The 24,951-nt window shown below is 37.5% G+C and overlaps 1 protein-coding gene across 1 annotated transcript in view; it reads right to left on the bottom strand.

Annotated features, from left to right (window-relative positions):
- Nucleotides 1–24,951, bottom strand: part of SLC41A2 (solute carrier family 41 member 2) — a 127,687-nt gene that overhangs the window by 62,903 nt on the left and 39,833 nt on the right. The window contains 4 exon segments of the mRNA XM_005664183.3: nt 4,309–4,455; nt 7,379–7,523; nt 10,938–11,009; nt 24,445–24,552. Of these exon segments, the coding sequence (XP_005664240.2) occupies nt 4,309–4,455; nt 7,379–7,523; nt 10,938–11,009; nt 24,445–24,552 (472 nt within the window).

Below are 24,951 nucleotides of genomic sequence, written 5' to 3'. Positions count from 1 at the left end.
CTTTTTGATTCACAGCTTTCCATTTTACTATATTGTTGGTGGGATTTTGCGACTACTGTTACATAATTGCATTAACAGCATTCATTATTTCCCTGAAATTCTTCTGAAATATATAACTGCTAGGAGTGACATTTTTATATGTCAGCTCTTTCTGAAGTAATAAAGCAATGGGGATGGTAAGTTGTGAGCAATTTTTCAAAGGCCCTTTACAGTAACCATCAGAATTTTCTCACCAAACTGACCTTCTAGGAACCAAGATCAAACAGAGCTAAAGAAGTGCAGAAGAATGGCATGCACAATAATTTTTTTTTATTTATTTTTTGTCTTTTTAGGGCCACACCCATGGCATATGGAGGTTCCCAGGCTAGAGGGTGAATTGGAGCTGTAGCCATGGGCCTACACCACAGCCACAGCAATGGGGATCTCAGCCACGTCTGCAACACACACCACAGCTCACAGCAACGGCAGATCCTTAAACCACTGAGCGAGGCCGGGGATCGAACCTGCGTCCTCATGGATACTAGCCAGATTCATTTCTGCTGAGCTACGACGAGACTGCCAATAATTTTAGATTCTAGTCACACTACCACATCAAGGCCATGATATTCTAGAAAGTATTGTAAATAACCAGGGGCCTCTCTGTCGGTCACCACAGGACTGAAGTAACAACCCGAGGCTGTTACTGCTCTTAGAGCTTACTGCTTCCTGAGTCGTCTTTTTAAAGCTAACCCTGAAGAAGAGAAATGAACCAACATTTTGCTTCTCGGATCTTGCCTAAAAAAGGAAGAGCTGGTAATTTTTCAAATCAGTAAACATCATGTACATAAAGGAACTGCATAGCCACGGAGTTATAACTAATTGAAAAAGAGTCTTTAAAATCCTCTTAAAATTATGCAAGCAAGAAGAAAAGGCCAACAACTATTAGGTATGGGTATTTCAGTCACTGGCCCCACTTTAGATCCTTTTAATAGCTTTTGAAGATTACTGTTTAAAGATTACTCTATGAATGAATAAATGTCTTTATATTTTCTCTGCAAGTCATACGAAGCATATCATAATTTAGAGCTTAACTACTCTCTAAACTCACTTTCTATCTCCTTTTCTATTTTCACTTGAAATACAGCTTTTCTGGCCATATGTTGCCATTTTTATTTTTTCTGTGGTGATACTAACTTCTAGATACTTTCTGCTAAGACAATATGCCCTTCCAATATTTTCCTAATACTATGTCCTCATCAAAGGATTTTTATTACAATCTATTGTGTTATTGGACAGGTACTGTGGCAAAGTCATTGAAAGAGGTATCTATCCTTCATTTCCCATGCATATACCGCTTCCTAAATAATTTCTACTCACATCAACTGAATAGCTTTCAAAAGGAATAAAGCATTTGGTGAAGTGCCACTTATTTAACATCCATTATGTGTAAGGCACTATGGGGCCTAAGAAACAAACAAAATAAAAACACAGTTTTGTTCTCAAGAAGCTTAGAGCCTCGTAAGTGAAGATACTGCAGTTACATAAAAAGCTACAGGGATGGGCCAAATGTAAAGAACGTCTCAAGAGAAGTGTTGATAAAGCGCTGTAAGGATTCAGAGCAGATACCGAAGATTAGGGAACTCTGTAAATTTAGGACTGAATAATGAGAATTCTGGCTGGCCTTCATGGAGAGGAGGGGAATGACACAAGAAAGAAAAATCACAGGCAGTGTGTGAGAAGCAGCAAATGGCTGAGTTTGGCTGCCGAACAAGAAAGGGAGGAGGTACACGGAAGGTACAGAAAGGGAGAAGCCGGCAGGAGCTTGACAAGAAGGTAAGACTCCAGGGAGCTTGAACACCAGGCTAAAACTTTAACCGTGTTCCCTAAGCAATAAAGATTTCCTCAGGGTGACTGCAAAAATAAAGTCAGTAAGAGTAAACAAAGCTTTGTTTCTTTTGACCTTTTTTTGAGAACTAGAGAGGTGAGAAGGGAAATTTCATATTTACTTCGGATATCAGAAATCAGCACATTTTCTCAGGCGTAAAAGAAAGGCAGGACACTGAACAAATGTTGAGTGAGCCTTAGGGCATGCACCAAAGCTAACAGAACACCAGAGGAGCTGTTCAGAGTTGTTTCTGAAAATCCAAACTCTAAGTGAAGAGTTAAGTGAGATTTTTCTCAGTGTCCAGTTCTTTGAGAGCCACATAATTCATGGCCTCTTTTTATATCCAAAGCCTATGGCTGCCATGAAATCCTCTTTTTATCGCTAAAGATTGCCAAGTGTTTCCAACATAGTCAGGAATTAAACTTGGTTTCCAAGACCTAGGCATCTCAGCAGAGCAAATGGGATCTTGGAATTTAAGCGTACCCATTCCTAATCTTTGTGATCACACTACCTCCCAACTGCCCCCCACCTCCCCGACCCATACTAGGCTTCCAACTGCTGGTCTTAGGAGGCCCCCTAGTGTTCATAATGCAAACACTTCAGAAATCCAAAACCAACATTTGAGAAACAGCTTTAAGGAGTCCTCCTACACCACAGCGGGGTAAGAGTCAGGCATTGTCACTGCAGCAGCTTGGGTCGCCGCTGTGGTAAGGGTTTGATTCGTAGCCCAGGAACTTCTACATGCCACAGATGTGGCAAAAGAAAGAAAGAGAAACATCTTTAAATTAACTATGGAATCAATCTGGTAGCCCATTTAAAAAAATGTCATTCTAGGGAAACAAATGATTCAGATGGAAGATAGAAGATCTTGTTTTAATTAATTCATCTTGAATTACTTTAAGCCTACTTTCAGATGATAAGTAAAGGCTTGGAAAAGCTTCAATAATATTTAATAATAAAATTATTTTTCCAAAATTATGGTCTATAATGGTACCATTATATTTCACTTTTTAATTTCCTGATCTAGTTAAACTACTAATGTATCATCTATAACACTCAAAATATTGAAAGCTTTACAGAATAACACATTATGATTAAGTCTCTTTTTTTTCTTTTTTGGTCTTTCATCGCTTGAGGGCCATACCTGTGGCACATGGAAGTTCCCAGGCTAGGGGAGGTCAAATGGGAGCTGCAGCTGCCGCCCTATGCCACAGCCACAGCAATGAGGGACCCACACCACACCATGTCTGCAACCTACACCATGGCTCACAGCAATGCTGATCCTTAACCCACTGAGCAAAGTCAGGGATCAAACCCGAGTCCTTGTGGATACTAGTTGGGTGCTTTACCACTGAGCCACAATGGTAACTCCTGATTAAGTCTTTTTAAAAGGAGAGATTACCACTTGTGTCATTTTTAAAAATAAAATTTAAAAAGTGAGCACACAGGAGTTCCCCTCATTAAATAATTTAAGGTAACTTTATATACTAAAAAAAGGCTTCTCTTGGTATTTCCAAAAGTAATAGAAAATGACTGCCTTGGTAAAGTCCTTTTTTAATTCAAAAACATTTATCTGATACTCTTTCTTCTTCAAACCAAATTACTTTGGCTTTATTCTAAAATATACCATAAATCTGTCTAAAATCCATGAAAATATATGATTATGATGATATGCGAATAAGAATTTGCTTCTAGCTTGGCTACTAGTCTCTCCCTCCTTTTTTTTCATTTTATTACTGCGGGTTTCTATTTTTCTTTTAATCTTCCAAAAAATTTGGCATCTAAAAAAAATGAAACCACAATCAACTTTCAGCAAAACTTATGTTCACAAATCATATTCATTGACACAGTTCCAGAGTATAAATGTGCGTAAAAACAATTCATTCAATTCTATACATACTTTATTACTATTATCGGGAATCTCATATATGACTCCAAATTCACACAGCATTCAGGCTAATTTTCATAGTGACTTTTTGGTTGTTGTTAGCAATTGCCACATCTGTTTCTGATAGGGGGAAAAAATCACTAAGTAACCTTATGTTCTGAGACAAGAGTGCAAAACATGTATCAGAATCCTCTGGGTTGACCCCTCACTGGCTACATATTCAGAGGAAAAGGCAGAATTCACCCTGCTAGACCTGGGTTCAACTTTCCTACCAGTTATGGACAACATATATAACCTTTAAGATCTTCAGTTTTCTCATCTGAAATTAGAGAAGGTAATCCTTATCTTTTGGAATTTAAAACTCTTTAAGAGGAGAAAAAATGTGAGTACCACAACACATAGTAGGTATACAATGAATAGAAGATATTGTTCTAATCAGTCTCAACCACAGTTCTAATACAGATGAAGGCCACCATGGATTGACGACATTGCTGCAACAATATTTATTTAAAGAGACTCTGAATAATGCATCATATTTAATTTAAAGTCAACTTACCAAGACAGGAGTACAAGCCCTGACTTATCCAAGCTAATATGGCAAGAGTTATAAGGTCCCCAAAACTAGCAGCAATGGGTGTAGCAACATTATCAGGATTTATACCAGTCTTCTTTGAACCAACGATAACCCCAACCATTATTATTCCTAGAAAAAAGAAAGCTCATTACTTTCTGTGCTATGATTTAAAGAATATCAATCCCCTAAATACTGAAATACATTGGCTAGACAAACAGTGTATCAGTTCCAGTTAGACTGCTTAGATAAGCTGATTAGAGCAAATAAAACATTTTTGCTTTGGCAAAACGTCTTTCATCAAATTCCAAGTGGGGAATCACAAAAGATTTGAGAAGTTCACTGTTGCATTTAGAGATCTGAAAAGCTACTGTAAAATAACATTAAAGCTAAAATTTCAAATTTAGTAAAATGCATGTCCTAGATGTAATGTATCCATGTGTATCAAAGCCAAAGATTTTACTTTAACCCTCAAAGTATGAAAATGTCAAAGAAAGGTGAGTCATATTTATATACATAGCAAATGGGAAGAATACCAACAAAATCAGATTTGTTTATATAGTGGTAGCCAGAAATGCTTGCTTCATTTTATTAAAAAGTGCTGAAGTATTAAGAAGAGGGGAATTATTAAATTTTGAATACTGGAGGCTAGAATACAAGAAGCAGTCCTTGTAAAGGTTATTCTTTAAATTCAAAAGTTTCTGACTATGAACCTACAACAACAGAAGATGAATATATACTTGCACTTTTAATACCTTATATTACTGAATCATAGAAACAGGAGAAAAATAACATTTATATCTATACTGTACACTTTTAGACTGAAAATTATTCTAAATGATTTTATTCTAACTCATTTTATAGATAATAAAACTGAGGTCTTAGGAGTAGGTTTAAATTCTTGCCTAAGGTCACACAGTTTGTAAGTTACAGTGTTTTTTCCACTAACCCATAAAGCTGAAGTTTTTTTCTTTCTCTTTTTTGGCCAAACCTTGGCATATGGAAGTCCCTAGCAGGAATGGGATCTGAGCTGCAGCTACAAATTACACCACAGCTGCAACAATGCCAGATCCTTAACCCATTGCAACAGGCCCGGGATTTAACCCAGGCCTCTGCAGAGTCAACACTGGATCCTTAACCCACTGCACCATGGCAAGAACTCTGAGCCAAAATTATTGAAAGTAGATTTTTGTCTTGGTTCAATGTCTCACATCTTATATTCTGGAGGTTTTTTTTTCAATCTTTCAATCTATGGACTTACCTTTCCCATAATATTATTGTAAACAGAAAAAAGAATAGAAGAAAAACCTTTAAATGTATTATTTTAAGTACTGACTCAGTCAAAACATGATTGGATAGAATTTTTTTTTCAAAATTAGCACATTTAAAGATCAATGGGGAAAGTTCTCCTATGACGGAATGCTATCTTTATCTTTTCAGCTGAAAACAAATATTTCACCATGATGGACCAGAGGAAAGAGCTGAGAGGCAGGAAATGGTTTTGATTCTGATTTTTCTGTGAATGAGCTGACAAAATTGGATAAGCTACCTTACCTGAATCAGTTTTCTCACCTCCTAAAGGTGGTCAATAGTATCTGCTTTACATATATAAAGGGTGAATTATCATGAAATTAGAACATACATTATTCAAAGAAAGAAGGCACAAACGAATGTATTTTAAAAATCTGAATTGTTAAGGTTTTAAAAATCCCAAGCACCACAAATACTTGTTAGGCTGAAAAAACTGAAACAATTATTTTTAAATGAAACAAGATTAGAAAGAGAACAGAAGCAAATGAGCCTAAAGAAAGAAAGTACTAAAGCTTTAACATTTTTTTTTACCAGAAATTAATTTTCCAATAACATAACTTCACTTTTTTTTTTTTTTTTTTTTTTTTTAATTTTTGCCTTTCCTAGAGCCGCCCCCACGGCACATGGAGGTTCCCAGGCTAGGTGTCGAATCAGAGCTGAAGCCACAGGCCTATGCCAGAGCCATAGCAACATGGGATCCAAGCTGTGTCTGCGACCCACACCACAGCTCACCAAAACTCGGGATCCTTAACCCATTGAGCAAGGCCAGGGATTGAACCCAAAACCTCATGGTTCCTAGTCGGATTCGTTAACTACTGAGCCACGATGGGAACTTCATCTTCACTCTATTTTTGACAGTGTTAATAACACCATTCAATTCTAGTAGTTCTATATAGAGACAAAAAACTACCGCTGGTATAAATTAAGTACTAAAACACATGCCTAAAAGTATTTTAGAAGTCAAATCTTTTTTTTTTTTTTTTCTTTTTTTGTATATGGAGGTTCCCAGGCCAGGGGCTGAATCAGAGCTGTAGCCACCGGCCTACACCACAGCCACAGCAATGCAGGATCCGAGCTGAGTCTGCGATCTACACCACAGCTCACGGCAACACCAGAACTTAACCCACTGAGCAAGGCCAGGGATTGAACCTCATGATTCCTAGTCGGATTTGTTTCCGCTGCACCACAACAGGAACTCCAAATCTTAATTTTAGTAACATTCTCTAAATTACCAGAGTCAAGCCAAAAAAGTTAGCTTTGCTGTATGATCACTTGACATGAAAATTTTCTATTTTTTACTTCACTGGTGATATAAGGTGAAAAGATGACAACTATAAAATAAGACGAACCAATTCTTTGTGTGTGTGTGTGTGTGTGTGTGTGTGTGTGTCTTTTTGTCATTTCTTGGGCCGCTCCCGCGGCATATGGAGGTTCCCAGGCTAGGGGTCCAATAGGAGCTGTAGCCACTGGCCTACACCAGAGCCACAGCAACTTGGGGATCCGAACCGCGTCTGCGACCTACACTACAGCTCACGGCAATGCCGGATCCTTAACCCACTGAGCAAGGCCAGGGATCGAACCCAAAACCTCATGGTTCCTAGTTGGATTCGTTAACCACTGCGCCACAACAGGAACTCCCTTTCTCAGTTTTTTTTAAGGAACAAATATCATTTAAATGAAAACAGTTAAAATGGAAGATAATTAGAAAGTAAAAAAAAATGTAGACATTTATAAATTTACTTACCCTGCAGAAGAGATGCAATGAAGGCAGTTGCTACACTGCTAGAGCACAAAAGTATGGAATGATCAAGATAGTATTTTCCCTCTGGAATCCAGCCCAGTATAATTGCTGCCACAGCTGCTAGAAAGCCAACTACTGTTGCTTGAACCTTAAAAAGAATTTTAATAAAATCCAACTGAATTATTCATTTTGAAAACATTTTTATTTGATTATATAAGTATGCATACAAGGAGTAAGAAGAAAGAAATATGGTCAAATGGTAATTAAGCTGCCTTACCTTTTGAAGAAGCTGCTACATTTTAGTTTTACTATTCCCTGAGGTTATGGGGTCTCAAAGTGCCCAGATCTCTTGGTAACAGGTGTGGAATAGGGTCCAGGAATCTATTTGTTACCAAGCACCTCATGGGACTCTAATGATGTAATCACTGATCATTTAAAAAAATACCAAACTTAAGACTGAAAAGTACCCAATCCACATGACTGAAGTCTGACTCTAGGGCAATACTGACAAGAGATGGGGTACTATAATTGAGTGATGAGTTTGATTCCTGGCTATATCACTTAATCTCCTGGCAAGTTATTTAAATTCATTCATTCAATAAGCATTAATTTGGAATCTACTTTTACCAGGTGCTATGCTTGTTACTGGGCTACAACAGTGGTCAAAATAGATTTCTCCCCTGCCCTCACAGAACTCTTAGTCAATAGGCGATGCAGACATTAAAAGTAACCTCACAAATAGTCACAATCATGATTAGTGCTATAAAAACTTAAGCATCTAATCTGAAAAGTGATAGTGACAATATCAAACATGAAAGGGTTGATATTTAAATGAATTATATAAATATACGAAGTGCCTCCCACAGTGGTGTCGCAAAGCAGATCTCAAAAAAAAAAAAAAAAAAAAAAAGCAACTAGGAGTTCTGGTTGTGTTAAAGCGGAAACAAATCCAACTAGTATTCATCCAGGATCCATGAGGATGCAGATTTGATCCCTGGCCTTGCTCAGTGAGTTAAGGATCTGGTGTCGCTGTGAGCTGTGGTGTAGGTTGCAGATGAGGCTCGGATCCCGTATTGCTGTGGCCGGTAGCTATATCTCTGATTCAACCCCTAGCCTGGGAACATCCACATGCTGTGGGTGCTGCCCTAAAAAGCAAAACAACAAAAACAAAGAACACCTGGAAAAAGTAACACTAATTGTGCTATGTCCCAAACACAGTTGTAAAAATCTCGGTGAAAATTTTATAGATTCTTACCTCCATGAAAACACAGACACATTCACCATTTTGGGTAGATTTTCTAGGTGCTCACAGACTCTCTGAAGCCCATCTATGTACTGGAATCCAGGGTTCCAGGTAAAGAACCCTAGTGGTATGATCTTATCAGACTAAACTAGTGAAAAAGCCAGGGCTAGCAAGTCCAAATATTCTAGGTTCCAGCCCCAGATCTTTCATTACAGCAGATTCAGAGCTGAGAGTCAGGCAGCATTATGGATGTACCAGTTGCTAAGATACTTCAGCATTCTCAGACTGTTTAGTAAATTATATCACATGTTAAAAACAATAACATTAATTAATAATGTAAAGTCTAGTAGGTGTTTCTTAGAAACACAATTCAGAGCTAGAAAGCCTATGTAAGACATCACAGCATTTACATACAAACACACACAGAGGAGATAAAAAAAAAAAAAAGTCCTATTCTATAAACCTGCAAAGGAAATATCCAATTGTACCCAAGAGAAGAGCAAAGTCTGGGTTAAGGAGTAGCTGGAGGGTTAATAGGAGCCATAGGCCTAAACAGATGTGAGCACAGGGCACACACCCCCACCCCCCACCCCAGGGAGGTAGTGGTTCTTCATAGGGATTGGGAACTTTGTTCTATTTGACAGTTTATGGGCAGGCTGAGGTGGAAACCATGAACAACTGCGAAGAAATCTGCAACGAGTTGTCTGATTGGGATCCATTTGTTAGTCAGAACACACAGCCCAGCTAATGACAGCAGGAGCCTCTGCTGGCCTTTCCATCCGTCCCCGCCTCTACTGTCCAGACCTGGTCACTAGCCAAGAGAGCATGGCTAGCCCACCCCTCTCCCCTCCCCACGCCTTCTACCCCTTCACAAGCCTTAGCAGATGAAGCTTCAGAGAGAGCACAACCCCTGCCCCCACCTGCCCTTGTTTTCTTCCCCCTTCTCCTTTTGTCCACAAGTAACTGGGCTCCAGCCAGTTGGTGTCTCACTGGCTGGCACCAGTTATGTCCTAAGGGGCCTGTGTGGGGTTCTCCTGTTCTTCGTGAGACAAAGACAGAGACTTCAGGTTCTGGCAACCTCAATCAGCGAATCCCCAGCCATCTCTGGCTCCCATTCTGACCACCCGTTGCAGAGAGAGAGGATGACATGGGGAGGGTGGAGACTGAGAGTGAAGGGAAAAATTAAAAGCTGAGATGGAAATTATTGGAATCATTTGATGAATAACTTATAGTACAACTCATATTACTTAGTAAGAGCTTAAAGTATTTAAAGAATATAATGCAATATATTTTCAAAGTTTAATTTTATACATTAATTTACAGTAGTCTACTGGTTGTTAGATATTTCAGTTACTACCCCTGCATAGATTCCTACAGTTTCAAGCTGAAAAGGGTCATAGGAATCTCTAATGCAATACTGTAGAAATGAAGAGGAAAATGAAGCATAGACAGGTTAGCAAAGGTTATAGATACAGCTGATTAATGTTAGAGCTGACATTACCAGATTTTTTTCCAACTCTGTGTTTCTAGAAACAGTTGCACAGATTTTTTTTTTGCCAAAAAAAATCTTTTTTAAAGCCTTTATTCCAAAAACTCCTTTATTTCTTTGTCTTTGAAATGTACTACAAGGAATTGGCTTTTCTGCAACCATGTTCTCAACATGATGTCCTAGCTGACACATTAAAATTAATGATCATTTCCTTAGCTCAGACTTGCTAAAGAGTTGTTAGGGGGCTGTGTCTTGGGGATAAGAGAAGGTGGTAGGAAAGAAAAGAGATATTCCCCTGAGATTAGAAAGAAATTTAGATTATCTATATATAATCCATGTATATGTAATTGACAATTTAATGTGTTCATTTATATTAAAACTGATCACATTAACAAATTAAAGAAAATTCAGCTGAAACATCTTACCATAATATATAAAAAAGAGCTGAGTTTAATTAGAGGATTTACTTCTAAAAAAATCAACGTAGAAAAACAGCACTTATGCAATGAAGTGCCAAATATTTATTTGTACAGATATTAACTCAAATTCTGGCTCTTTTCACACACTTAAGATAGAAAATATTTTGCATATTTATTGTGTGTTTTGTACACTACACATTTTTCATACTTAAAAGAATCTGATCAGTTTCTAGAAAAGGAAAACTATCAGAAGCCATGCATATCCATTTATTCTATCGCTTGTTCATAATACTAAATTATTGTTTTAGGTACCCTGAAACAATTAAATGGTAGACTTAAGAGCACTAAAATTTATTCCATCCTTACAGGTAAAGCCCAAGATCTATAAACAAATATATATAAATTACTTACCTGTTTTAAAGCCAAGTTGCCAATTATTAGGTTCCACTTTTCAATGGGTGAATCCATCTTCCCAATATTTACCTGTTAAGATAGATATTTTCATATATCATTGAATAGTCTATATGCTCTCTACTGTTTAAATAGCACATGAAGTCTTCAAGCCAAAAACAATCCTTTAGTATATCTGATGAGCTCACGCTGCACATTAAATATAATTCTGAATTCATTACAAGTCTTGCATCTTACCTTCAACTTGCCTGAAGTGTTCAGAAAAAAAAATTTTTTTTTAACTTACTAGCTCACAAGAACTAGTGGACCAGTTAATACTATCTATCTGCCCTATGACGTTACTTTACAACTAACATCAAGTGTCACACTAATGTGCCAAATTTTGTGTAGTGAGGTGCAATATAAATAATTACATAATTGTGGAGTGCCCGTTGTGGCTCAGCAGGTTAAGAACCCAACATAGTGTCTGTGAGAATGTGGGTTCAATCCCTGGCCTCTCTCACTGGGTTAAGGACCTGGCATTGCCCGCAAGCTGTGGGGTAGGTCACAGATGCAGCCCGGATCTGGCATTGCTATGGCTGAGGCAAAGGCTAGCAGCTGCAGCTCTGACCAGACACCACTAACCCAGGAACTTCCATATGCCACAGATACGGCCATTTAAAAAAAAAATTACATAATTTGGAGCTGTTAGCATTTAATTCCACATCAGGAAATTTATGTAATTTGAAGAATTATTGACCAAAAACCCCAGATATAAATAAATCATTCATATGTACATAATCTATTTGAGTCCTAAATAAAATAGCTAATAATAAAAAAGTCATTCGGTTCATACATGAATTTTGATAATATATCTATTAAAATTTATGTCTTTCTGCTAAATGGAAGAATATGCTCCAAAAAACAATATTATTCACTCATTAAAGTTGCTCTGTAATTAAATCACCCTTCTTCTCAACCTCTTAGGATTCAAAAAAATGCATATCTAAATCTGACAAGTTTTTTCTAAAGCATTCATTTGGAAAGCAGTAAGTAATGATTACTAAAAATATACTGAACTAGGTTTCAATTATTCATCTGGTTGGTCATGGAAGACAGGTGAATGTGTAAATTGGGAGATAACATAAGGGTAATTATTTATGGGTAGTTAACCACAGACAAACTAGAGTTTAGCTCACTGGCTTCAGACCAACAAGTTAAGTGCTACAACATTTCCTATATCAATCTGGAAAACGGTTCTATAACCCCACTCTGGACTGTAATCTCAAGTATCGAGCAAATGCACATATGCAGATTTCTCAGCATTTCAGAACAATTACTGGAATATTTCCTTCCTAAGCCTGGCAGTATAAATGATAGATGAAATCTGTGTTTGAAGCTCTAGACAACCTGGATCTTTGCCCTAGTGAATAAGGAACAAGCAATGTTTAAAGTGTGAACCTGTCTCAGGTTTAGTGTTCGAGAAATAGGTATGAAGGAAATGAGCGTTGTTTTTAATAACTTTTAGAAACATGCCTATAGGTGGAAGAAACAATCTAAAATGATTCCATGAAAGAGTACAAGATGTCAAGACTTCAGGACTGCTTGATGATCAGTGGAGACACGCATTCGTAACAGTCTAGCAAAAGATCGAGAAAGGTGAGAGTGACAGAAAGAATGGGTACTATGAATCAGGGATTTGCCAGATTCCCTTAGCATCTCACTAGTAGTGATGTCCGGGGCAGCATGCCTCAAAATCTGCTTCCCTAGAGCATCAGATTGTAGTCTGCCAGTGAGAAGCACTTGCCTAAGGTTTGAAAGGCAGAAGAAGCTATTAATTTTGGAAGGTCCCATTGGCCAGATAGGGTAGGTATCTGGACCTCTTCACTGCAATGCACCCATGGCTTTCTTCCCCTACTCCAGAGCTTCAGGCTGTTCCTCTGATCCTCCCATTATGGAACTTCCCTTTGACTTCTCCCACACGCGTGTAAGCCCACGTTGGTCTTCTACACTCCTTACTGCCACAATACACAACATGGCTCTGCTTTCCTGACCAAGTCCACCTGACACAGCACCTTCCCACTATTCAATTAATCACTTTGGAAAGGATGATGATCACAATCTCTAAGTCCCTTCTAATCTAGAAGTCTTTCCATCCGTCGTCATCCTTTTACTGTACGATCAATAATAAATAGTAAGTTAAAGTGTGATGTGAAATAAAATATATTTATATACATGAAATATAATTTATGATGTGAAATTTTTAAAGTAGAATATATTCACAAATAATAACTTTATTTTACAAAACAAAGGCTTTTTTTTTTTTTTTTTTTTTTTGTCTTTTTAGGGCTGCACCTGAGGCATATGTCAGTTCCCAGGCTAGGGGTTGAACTGAATCTACAGCTGCCGGCCTACACCACAGCCACAGCAACCCAGGATCCCAGCCACATCTGCAACCTACACCACAGCTCATGGCAATGCCGGATCCTTAACCCACTGACCAACGGCTGGGATCGAACCTGCGTCCTCATGGATGCTAGTCAGATTTGTTTCAGCTGAGCCATGATGGGAACTCCTACAAAGCAGGAGTATACTTTTTAGAAGTATAAAAATAAAATGGGAAATGCTGACCTATTTCCATAGTTACAGAAAATAGTTACGCTATGGGTATGCATTAGAAGTGGGGGTGGGGGCATGGCAGGACACAGAAAGTTGACTTTAGTTGCCTCCACCTTGTAAAAACTGTACCAAGAATCGGGCTGACCCACCCTACTGTCCAGAGGCCTAGGATTAACATGAAATATCTACATTTTTTTCAGAGTAGAGAGGGAGAAGCATGAATGTTCTACCTAAAGGCCTTTGCTAGACCTACTTTTATTAGATTGGTTTGACCTGATGGTGCTTAGCTGGAGAAACTAAGAACTTGGAACTTGATAAAGAACAGCAGGGCATGATCTGATGAAGACTTCAGTGTAACCCAGATTTATTTAAATTACATCTATCTTAAAGTACAAGAAAAATAGGCCACTATTTTTGCAGAGACACCAACTAGTCTTCGAGGAAATAGAGCTGAGACAGCCAGAGCCTGAAAATGTGTTATGTTTGGCCAACGCAGTGGATTTAAAGTTTTGAATGTGAATGCCTTTAGGTAGAGTCTGCAGTCTCTTCTCTTTATAATCTCTACACTTTCCTCTTCACAAATGTATGTTATTTGTCATTTATCTGACCTTCAAGTGTACGAGTTATGCATAGGACTCAAGGTTTATTGGGGCTAATGATGAAAGTGGGTGGAGATGACCTTGAAATATAAATACAGATATAGTTGCTATAATTGATACTAGAAAACATACATTTAATATGTAAATTCTTGGAACAAGTAAAATAACATTTATATTCCCACTACCTGGCTTTGTCAAATATTAAAATTCTACCATACTTAGTATGCCAACATATCACATATGTGTTTATCACTATATTTTCCAAGGTTCTATTTATATTTCTTCAATTTTTTCCTCTCATTACTTTAGACTGAATAATTTCTATCCATCTATCTTCAAGTTCACGATTCTTTCTTCTGCTATCACCAATCTGATACATTCTTAAGACACATTTTCTAAAATTCTTTGAACATTTTTCCTTAGTTCTTTGAACAAATTTATACTACAAGCTGCTTTGAAAGATTTTGTTAAATCTAACATCTGGGCCCACTCTGAGTCACTTTCCATTGACTAAACATGAATCACACTTTTCCTGAATATGAATCACACTTTTGCATTTCTTTCCACATCCAGTGTTTTCAGTCAAAAATTAGACAGTGAAATAAAAAGTTATAATGATTCTGGATATGTTTATGTTCTTCTGAGGATTATTGCATTTTCTAATAGGCAGTTAATTTGCCTAGACCCAAACTACAAACAGTTGCCATACCTCTGCTCGTTCTTTCAGCTGCTGACTATTGCTTTTTAGTCCAGTCCTTTGGGAATCTCTCCTGCACCTGTGTAGTTTAATGGTCAGCCAAAGATTTGGACAGAATTAATACTCAGATTTGGGGGCTCATTCTCTCTGCAGTGCTTTTGCTGCTGGGATTTGCCCATGCTCTGTCAGGTCTAATCTCTGTTATCTGATAATCTGAGCCAGCAAAACTTGAGTTTTCTGCCACTATCACTACACATAAAGTCATGGGGCACTTAGTCAAAAAATGCAAAAATTCATATATTCTAGCCAAGAGTTGTTTTTCAAGTATAGGCCTCTCACATTTCTGCCTATTTCTCTTTTTCTTTTCTTTTATCTCTCCCTGACCTCTGCACCCCAAGCTGGTAAGACTATGGATCTTCTGCCCCATGAAATCCAAGGATTGGGGAATTTCATCAAGCAGAAAAAGCCACAAGCTTTGCAATTCTTACCTAATGTAGTTATAATCTTTTAAGGGTAAACTCTAGTTTCTATCTGCTTTTAATCATTTCCCATTGCTTTCACATAGTTTATTATTCAGATTTTGCAAAGGTTTTTCTCTGGGAAGTTTCACTCAACCATTTCATTCTGCCATTAACTAAAACTAGGAACACTACTAGAATTTTACATGTTTGAAATGTTTGATAATAAAACTTAATACACCAACACACACACACACACACACACCCTATTATCTTTCTGAATGTACAGGGGTGATGCATATGTTCATATCTTGATTGTGGTGATGCTTTCACAGCTACGTACTATGTATTGAAATGTATCAAATCGAAGACTGAATTGTGCAATTTCTTGTATTTCAATTATACTTCAATAAAGTTTAAAAGACTAAGAGAGAGCTAAAAATCTAGCTGATTAAAATAGTTTTAAATTAAACATATACAGTTCCACTCTACAAAGCTATGACTATGGGTTGGTATTTATAAATTCAGGAACATACCTTAAAATTAAGAATAGGAATATGTAATCTCATTTGTATTTAACAATCAGGGTATGATGAGAACACAGAAAATTCAGAAGTACGCCAAATTTAGGAAACTATACTGAGGCTGTAACAGTACTTAAATTATGCTATACTTATTAATATCACTATTTGGGGCTTTATTTTTTCTTTTCTTTAGAAGTTTTATAATTTGAATGGGAAGCCTAAAGTAAAATTATTAGGGAAAGAGGCCTTTCCAAGTTCATATGCTTCCACTGGAAGCTCAATGCAGGCAAGAACATTTTCTAGTTTGTATATTGCAGATTCCTTAGCACACAGATCAGTGCTGGCATATACTAAGGGCTCAAAAAGATGTTTTCAATTAATGAATTAAAAAGGTAGAATGTGGATTTCCTATCATGGCTCAGCAGAAACAAATCTAGCATCCATGAGGACACAGGTTCAATCCTGGGCCTCACTCATTGGGTTAAGGATCCAGAATTGCTGTGAGCTGTGGTGTAGGTTGCAGATGCGGTTCAGAACCACGTTGCTGTGGCTGTGGCATAGGCTGGCAGCTACAGCTCTGATTCGACCCCTAGCCTGGGAACTTCCATATGCCATGGGTGCAGCCCTAAAAAATAAATAAATAGATAGATAGATAAATGCAGAATGTTTCAAAGTAATTCCAGAGAATCAAGAGTTCTCTGAGAAGAGTTTTGAGGTAACAAAAATCTCTTCTGGCTAGAGTGAAAAAGTGATAGGACATTTACTCCTAGAAAATAGTTTTATAGGCTTTTTTAAAAAAATACTATCTTTAGGACAGTGAAATATCATTCCTGAATCTTTTATATCTAGCATTCAGAAGCAGAAAAATTTAGATCTCAGATACCAGAACTTAAACGCAGCAATTTTCAGAACCACGGTACTTGGTTTATTTTTCAATTATATACTACTGTTACATATCTACAATAATATCTACTATAATCTATATCTACTGTTGAAAAGATAAAAATCTAGGAAAAATTACTCAAGTTAATCACTATACCCTTAGAAATAAATTTTAACTAAATTAAGGTGGCAAGATAAAGTTATAATTAAATCTCCCTTGTTAAAATAGGAAACCTATTTTACTGGAATATCTCTTCTGTGAACATTTAATCTTGAGCTCTATAGAATAACAAATTTAAAGACAAATGACCTTCAACAGATTAGTTGAGTAGGCTGTATCTGATACCTTATGTTTTCTTCATCTTTATACTTACCCAACGCCTTCCTTAAAATCATATAAACTCATTTATCCTGACTCTACTGCAGACAATCATAAAAATGAGAAAAGAATTTTTAATGGAGCAAGAGATTAAAGTAATAGTAGATTGGCCTTCTATAGTTACGATTTTTACTCCTATTTTTCACAAATGAAAATAACCACTACCTAGGAAAATTGTAAAATTTTTTAAAGAATTATTTTTTTAACCATAGATGAAAGAACTAACTCTCAAATGGTGCTTGTTTTAAGTTTTTTATTTAATAAAATTATACTCATCCATCCTTTTCCCTGGAACCTGGGAGGTACGGTTACCACCATCTCAATTAGAGACAACAGGCAACTAAATTAAGGTGGGGGCAGGTGGAGCATAAGAAAGAAGGAAGAAAATTTTCATAGGTGGAACTGACAGCCTAGACAGTAACTGAATAGAGAGGGGAGGATATTGGGTAATGTTAATAAACTGATAAACATAGGAAACACGGTTAGAACAAGAGAAGGTAACGAGTTTAGTTTTGAATGTAGTGAGTGGGGCAGACAATCAAAAATTAGCTCTGGAGGTCAGGAAAGAGACTGGAGATGCAAATCTGAGAGTCAGCCGTGTGCTAGCTGGAGTGGACTACGAGACATTACTGATGGAGAACATTTAAGATAAGATACTGAAACTTCAAGAAAACCTCAAATTAAGAGGATGAGCAAGGAATAAGAAACCAGACTAAGAAGAAGCCATGAAAGAGGTTGGAGAATGAGAAGAGTGGGCAACCTCAAAGTCAAGGGTAATAAAAATTTCAAGTAGAGAATAGCCAGCGAAGAGTCTCTGGAAGATGAGGCTTTGGGATTTTGCTATTAAGAAGTCATTAACCTAGAGCTGCTTTAATGGAGAATAGGGCATCAGAACTGGAACAGAGCTGACAATGATTCTCCAGCATGCTGTCAGAATGGTAGCACTCTGTCTGGCATACTTGAAATCTAAGCAATCAAAACTCCATAAACTAGGTGAACATACCACATCATCGCAGCTTGATGCCTCAAGTTACTGCTTTTCCATCTTCTAATTTGGTTACTTTTACCCCTCTCAAATCCAGAGAAAATTTCCAGGGACTACTCCTGGCCTTTTATTTCAGTTAACCCATTAGCCCAATTCTGTCAGATCCCTGTGAAAGTGAGTTCTGGCTTCCAACTGTGTCTCACTACATCCACTGCTATCACTCCCCGCTAATCCAAGCCAACTTCATCTCTAGCCTGCAGTATTAAAAATTGCAACAGACTCTCAGCTTAGCTCCCTGCTTTAGTCCTTGGCTCCCTACAGTTCTCGCTCCACAAAACAGTCAAAATAATCTGTTAAAAATATCAGATCACATCACTCAGCTGTTCAAACGCTTCCAGAGGCTTCCCATTTCACAGAATAGCCGAAGTCCTCACAATGGCCCACAAGGTGATCTCACAACCTGTAACGCCAGATCTGAGCCGCATCTGCGACCTGCGGCCACAGCTCATGGCAATGCCAGATCCTTAACCCACTGAGCAAGGCCAGGGATGGAACCCACATCCTCATGGACACTATGTCAGGTTCTTAACCTGCTGAGCCAAGATGGGAACTCCAGAACTTAAATTTCGAACAAGTTGCTGATGCTGCTGTTCAGAAGACCACACTTTGAGAACCACCGAGTTAACAAATCAACAACAGTTCTGCCTCTGGCCCTGGCAATACTTGGAACAGTCTTATCTCAAATAGCCTCAAAAAATTAAAGCCAAAAAAAAAAATTAGTAGATGGAAAAACAATAACTCATGGCATCAAGCTAAGACAACATAGTATATTCATCTAGTTTATGGTGATTTATTGCTTAGAGAACCGAATAATTCATTCAGTTTATGGCTCAGATACCTTATAATCAGTGACATACATCTTGACCTATGGAAGACAGCAACTCCATCCCTACCTCCCCAAAGCAAAGTCCAGCTAATGACCCTGCAGTCAGACAGCGTCATCTATGAACAGACAAATAAATATAATCAGACATTTGATAAAAATAGCTAATATAAAATACAGGCACCACACAAAGTTCAAATAAAAAGATTAAATTCAGCTTTCATGGTAATACATGATCAAATTAAACAATTTAATTTGTAGCGTATTCTTTTTTAACTAAACTCCCTACAGCATGGCCTGTTTTAAAATCAACTAGCATGTTTAATATGTTATTTGAATCTAAACAAATGCTGGGTAATGCTCAAGAATGTGGCTTTTAGAAATATTTTTTTTAAAGTTAAGTTAGCCCAAACTTCAGTTTTCCTGGCAAAGTTATCAAGTTGCTTAAATGTTTGTATGCTTAACTTTATTTATCAGAACAAAGTTCATTTTCCAACAAAATGAAACTAAAGCCACCTTTTAACTCTCATTCTAATAACTTTCTTCTCCCTTTAAATGTCGCCACTTTTGTTTTTCAAGATCTCTTCTTTTATTCTCTTCTCCTGCCAAAATCTTCTTGTACTGAGTAACCCATGAGCTCCTAAAACAAAATGCAAGTGCAGATCACTGGGAAAAGATGGCAGATAGAACAGGTGGATATAATTACACTAATTTGGAAAACCTTAGTAAAATTACATAAAGGTTTTTGTTTTGTTTTTTCAAGTCAAAAGCTAGAGGTTATACTAGAACTAGACACACATGCCAGCTGGATGCCAAATGGCCAAGTGTTAAAATCAATACTCGGCTAACACCAGTTACCATTACATAATGAACTAAGATGCTAGAACAAATGGGAAATTTAATCAAATTTTAAAATCTTATTACCATTATTAAATTTTTAAGAAATGATTTCTTAGCACTTAGAGCTGCCAGACTGATCCTGTAGTCACCATACTTCATATTCGTAATACCACATAGATGCTAACTTTCAAAGTTATCAGAGAATCAGCATTGGTTTTGGCTAGTTTTGCCAGTCTAGATAGTGCTGAGAATGATGGTGTTACCAAATTATTAGGCTTTCTTTCCTCTCATAACTGATAAAAGAATTATCTTCTCTTTAATTTCCAGGTTTGAAGTTTTGGTTAATAGTGATGATATAATTCCACTGAAATAATCCCATAAACCAAAATTTCCAATATTGCTTGATGACAATGCTTTATAAATGTTTTCAGATAAGTGAAAGATTGTTGTCCTAACACATTTTTTTATTTTAATAATTTTACACATCCTTACTGCTTCATACTCTCACTTGAGAAAAATTTGCATTTAAACCTTTGATCTAAAAGCCTAACAATGGAGCAATGTGACTGGCTTCCAAAAAACCAAGAAAGTAGTAAATTTCACATTTATTGCATTCATGCCAATTTCAGTATCTTCTCAAGAGTAGAATAACAGGACTTTCATAGCAGATATCATCTAAGAAATATTTGTACACTTCAAGTTACACCCATTTGGTTACTTAAGAAGGTTCCAGTAAAAGAACTGCATTCTCTATAAGCAACCACTGGTTCTTAGAAAGTCCCATAACCTTCAGAGCATAATATTAAGGCTATTTTGTTCAAGCAACTCTTCTCAATATATAATTTTCCATCTTGTTTTAGTAACTTGCAGAAGGACATCACAAGGCAGCTTTGAAATCTCTTCTATGTCACTTAATTTTCCTTAGGCCAAAAGAAGGCTTCACTCCTGGCATCTAGAATCAGCCATTCTCTAACTCTGTAAGAGGAGCTCCAGCCCTGAGACTCACGGCTTAGAAGCCCTCACTTTGGCCCTCCTTTGGCTATGCCCCATTCCATAGGGTGAAGAGTGCATTGGGCCCAAGCAGTGTGCCCCATCCCTGTCTAGGCCACACTCCATATATGGGACGATAAAGTCCCCTGACCAAAGGGCCTACAGCCCAGTTCTAGGACCTCTCCCTGAAGTCAACCCTCCTAAAAGTCAGACCTGCCACCATTGGTGCATACCCAACCCAAGGACTGCTCAAGGGCTGGCTGTTTGTTGGGGGTATGATGGAGTTTGGACATGAAGCCTGAGGCATGTGTGTGATCTTTAGGGGTCTTTTTTTTTGGTGGGGGGAGGTGGCACCCCACAATATATGGAATTCCCAGGCCAGGGATCAGATCTGAGCTGCAACTGTGAACTACGTACAGCTGTGGCAAGGCCAGATCCCTTAATCCACTATGCTGGGTCAGGAATTGAATCTGTGTCCTGATGCTGTAGGGATGCCCCAATCCCAATGTGCCACAGTGGGAACTCCTATGCGAGATCTATCAAAGCGCAGGACAGAGAGACAAGGGTGGGGAAGGAAAGGGGGCAGGGCTGGCTCTCTCCACAAAACCATGGTCCAAAATAGAAGCCAAAAAGTCCAGAATTCTAAATTTGACCTTAGATTCTCAGACTGTAAAAGAATTTATTTGCCAAGGTAGAAAGATAGAGGTTTTGTTTGTTTGTTTGTTTTTTGTTTTAACTTGTAAGCTTATTGGAGTTCCCATTGTGGCGCAGCAGAAACAAATCTGACTAGGAACCATGAGGTTGCGGGTTCGATCCCTGGCCTCACTCAGCCAGTGTTGCCGTGAGCTGTGGTGTAGGTCGCAGACGCGGCTCTGATCTGGCGTGGCTGTGGCTCTGGCGTAGGCCAGTGGCGACAGCTCCGATTTGACCCCTAGCCTGGGAACCTCCATGTGCTGCGGGTGTGGCCCTAAAAAGACTAAAAGACTAAATAAATAAATAAATATTTGTAAGCTTATTGTACAATTTTCAATGACACAGAACATGGTTATATGGGCCTCTGTTTATATTCTTGCCCCAGGTTCAACTATGAAAGTGAAACTGTACAGGATGCTCGTAAATATTTGACATTATTACACTGACATCATCATACTGATTAGATACAATAGTAACCCCGAATGGTCTTTTCCCAGATTTTGATATGGCTGACTCAGTTGTATTATTTTGGTTTCAGCTTACACATCACAGAGAAGTCCTCCCTATAACCACCTAATATAAAATAGCCCTCATGAATCAGCCTTCATCACACTACCCTGTTTTAGTTTCTTCACAGTCCTTACCAATACCTGAAATTATTTATGTAAATTCCATCAGAGCAGAGATCTTGCCTGCCTTGTTATTCATTTACAGACTAATGGATTCTTATCTTATGCCATGAGTTATAATCTGTAACTATCATTACTTAGTCTGTGGTTCAAATTGTTCCAGATCTGCTGTGTATGTACCTGTATCTTTTATCATGTGCCCATCCTTTTTTATTTTTTAGCATTTCTTTACTTTCTGGCATGCCAAGATGTTCCAGGGTCATCTTGGCCTTTTATGTTCCAGCCCAAGGAGCCCATATATAAATTTATCTTATTCTTCAGTACTTTTACTATTCAATAATATAAAATTATAGACTGGACTAAAGTGAATTTACCAAAGTAATTCTACTCTATGAGGTTTCCTTCCACCTTCAGTAACTAGCAGATAACCCCAGACATCATTTCCAGCTTGCCAATTAACTACAGAGATAAGCAACATGACTATATCTGTAAATAATATTTTTTAAATATAAAGTTTTAAAATGTGATATATCAAAAATATAGTATGTGGGTGCTAAGACAAAGACCTTAGGAAAGCATCCCTACAATGTACAGGAGGAGATTATTAAGGTTTGGTTATTGTTATTTATTGGTTTTATAAACTTGGACACATTTATCCTGCGCAAGCTGAAGTTCTCAAATGTGACTTATTCCGCTATGTACTGCCTCTGTGCCATTAGGAAAGTTACTCTACTGTTCAAAGCCTCAGTTCTTCCTCTATAAAACAGGAACAGTGTTTATCTTATAGGGTTGTTACAAGATATCCTTGTAAAGCAGTTAGCACAGTGCTGGCACATCAAGAGAACTCACTAATACCCAATATTTCATTACTGCTCAGGCAGAGTACGGCTATGTGACCTTTCACACGCAAGGAAAGGGCTTAGAAAATTCCACAGGGTATATGCAGCATTTCCTCTTAATTGAGCAAGCCAATAATAATGTTAATAAAACATTATTTAATGCATTTCCTTTCCAAGCATATGCTTTATTCAAGAAACTTAGAGGACTCAGAACAGTTGCCTGAGGAAACATGGGGAGAGAAGAGGAGAAGAGAAGGAAAAGCGAGCTCCCATCAACAAGAGGGTTGTTCAACTTCCACTTCTTAGTTATTTACTTTCAGATACACAAATGTTTTGTTCTAGTTCACAGATAGATTCATTCATTGTACCTTCTTTAAAGAAAAAAAAAAACTCACATATTAACAACTCTGCAATTAGTAATGGCCTAGTTAATCCTGCCTAACATTCAATGGGCTGACGGCTCATTAGAGTGACCTCTGCATGGTTTTAACCGTAACTGGGTTCCACAACGGTGAACCCCAAAGAATGTTATAGTGAGAAAACAATGTCTTTGGGGGCTACTTAAAAAAACCCTCAGAGCCCTGCCAGTGGCGGTATTTTTTGGAAGGTTTAACTTTTTTGGATTACAATTTTGCAATATGTGGCTAAATGTGTTTTTTTCCTGAACAGTAATTACAATTCTAGAATTTACCCAAAAGGAATAAGAAAACAATGCAAAACTGTCTGAATTATAATATTCATTACAACATTGTTTATAACAGCCAAACATTACAAAGAACCTACATCTTTAATAATGGATGATAAAATCATTATATATATAAAAAAATGGATGATGGATTAAATCATGGTGGAGCTACACCATGGAAAAACATATAGCTAATAAAAAGAAAGACATAGTCTGCATTTACTCATATGAGATGATTATGATGTATCTTCAAATGGATGTCAGCAATTATAAAAGAGAATATATATATTTATGATTCCAGTTCATATCTACATTATGAGCTACCCAGGCATAAGTAGAGGTAGCCGAGTATAGAAAGATCTACACTAAGATGTTAATAGTGATTATGTCTTGGTAACAAATTGGGGGTAAAGTTTTCTTCTTTACACTTTTCCCCCTTTGATTCAGTTTTTACAATAAATATTTCTTACTTATACAATCACATAAAGTTTAAATACCAATGAACCAACCCCAACCATCGAACCACAAAGTATCTCAGTATCGGACTTGCTCCATGTTTTAAGCACTGATGACAGTGGCCAGAACGCCTAGGAATGAAAGGAGGCAAGGATTCTACTACTTCTCAGGATAAAGGAGAGCCTATAATCCCAGATTGGACAAGCTAGGGAACGCTAAGGGCACATTAACAGGTAGAACTACTTTGCAAAGCCCTGAAGTTCAGAAATTTATCAATAGACAGAGGAGAGATTTTTCCTGATATAAGTTCTCCCTAATTAAGAGAAACAGTACAGATAGTATACATACTTGGAGGTAGGAAATCACTTACTGCAGTAGATAATCTGGATGCCAATGTCATTTCCAAGTTCCCTTTGAGACCAAGAAGTGCAGGAACTAAAATGAAAACTTCTGTTACTTTTTTGAACACCTCCCAATGCTGTAAGAAAAAAAAAAGAAAAGAATTTTCTGACACTCTTTAAAAACATTTAGAATAAAGATTTCTAAAAATCTCAGCCTTTTTCCAATGCCGCACCTACATTTTGAGTAACTACACAGGTCATCTAATCAGTGAGCATTTAGCTTAACACATCCTCAACAGTTCTGAAACCTTGAGTTACTCTGAAGATTCAGTTAGAGTTGGGAATAAGAGCTGATAAAGTCACTATTCCCACAGCATAGCACATCTAGGTTGCTACACTTTGCTACTCCTAAATTCCTAAATTCTACTTTAAACCTTTATGATGGCAAAAGTCAGGGTAACTAGTAGTTAAGAGCACAGACTCAAGAGTTAGATGGCCTCTATTTGAATCTTGATTCCAAGACTAACTACAACAAA

The sequence above is a fragment of the Sus scrofa genome, chromosome 5 (genome assembly GCF_000003025.6).
Source record: "Sus scrofa isolate TJ Tabasco breed Duroc chromosome 5, Sscrofa11.1, whole genome shotgun sequence".
Taxonomy (NCBI): Eukaryota; Metazoa; Chordata; class Mammalia; order Artiodactyla; family Suidae; genus Sus; species Sus scrofa.
The sequence above is the reverse complement of the archived record's forward strand: the minus strand, read 5'-3'. Positions and strand labels throughout refer to the sequence as shown.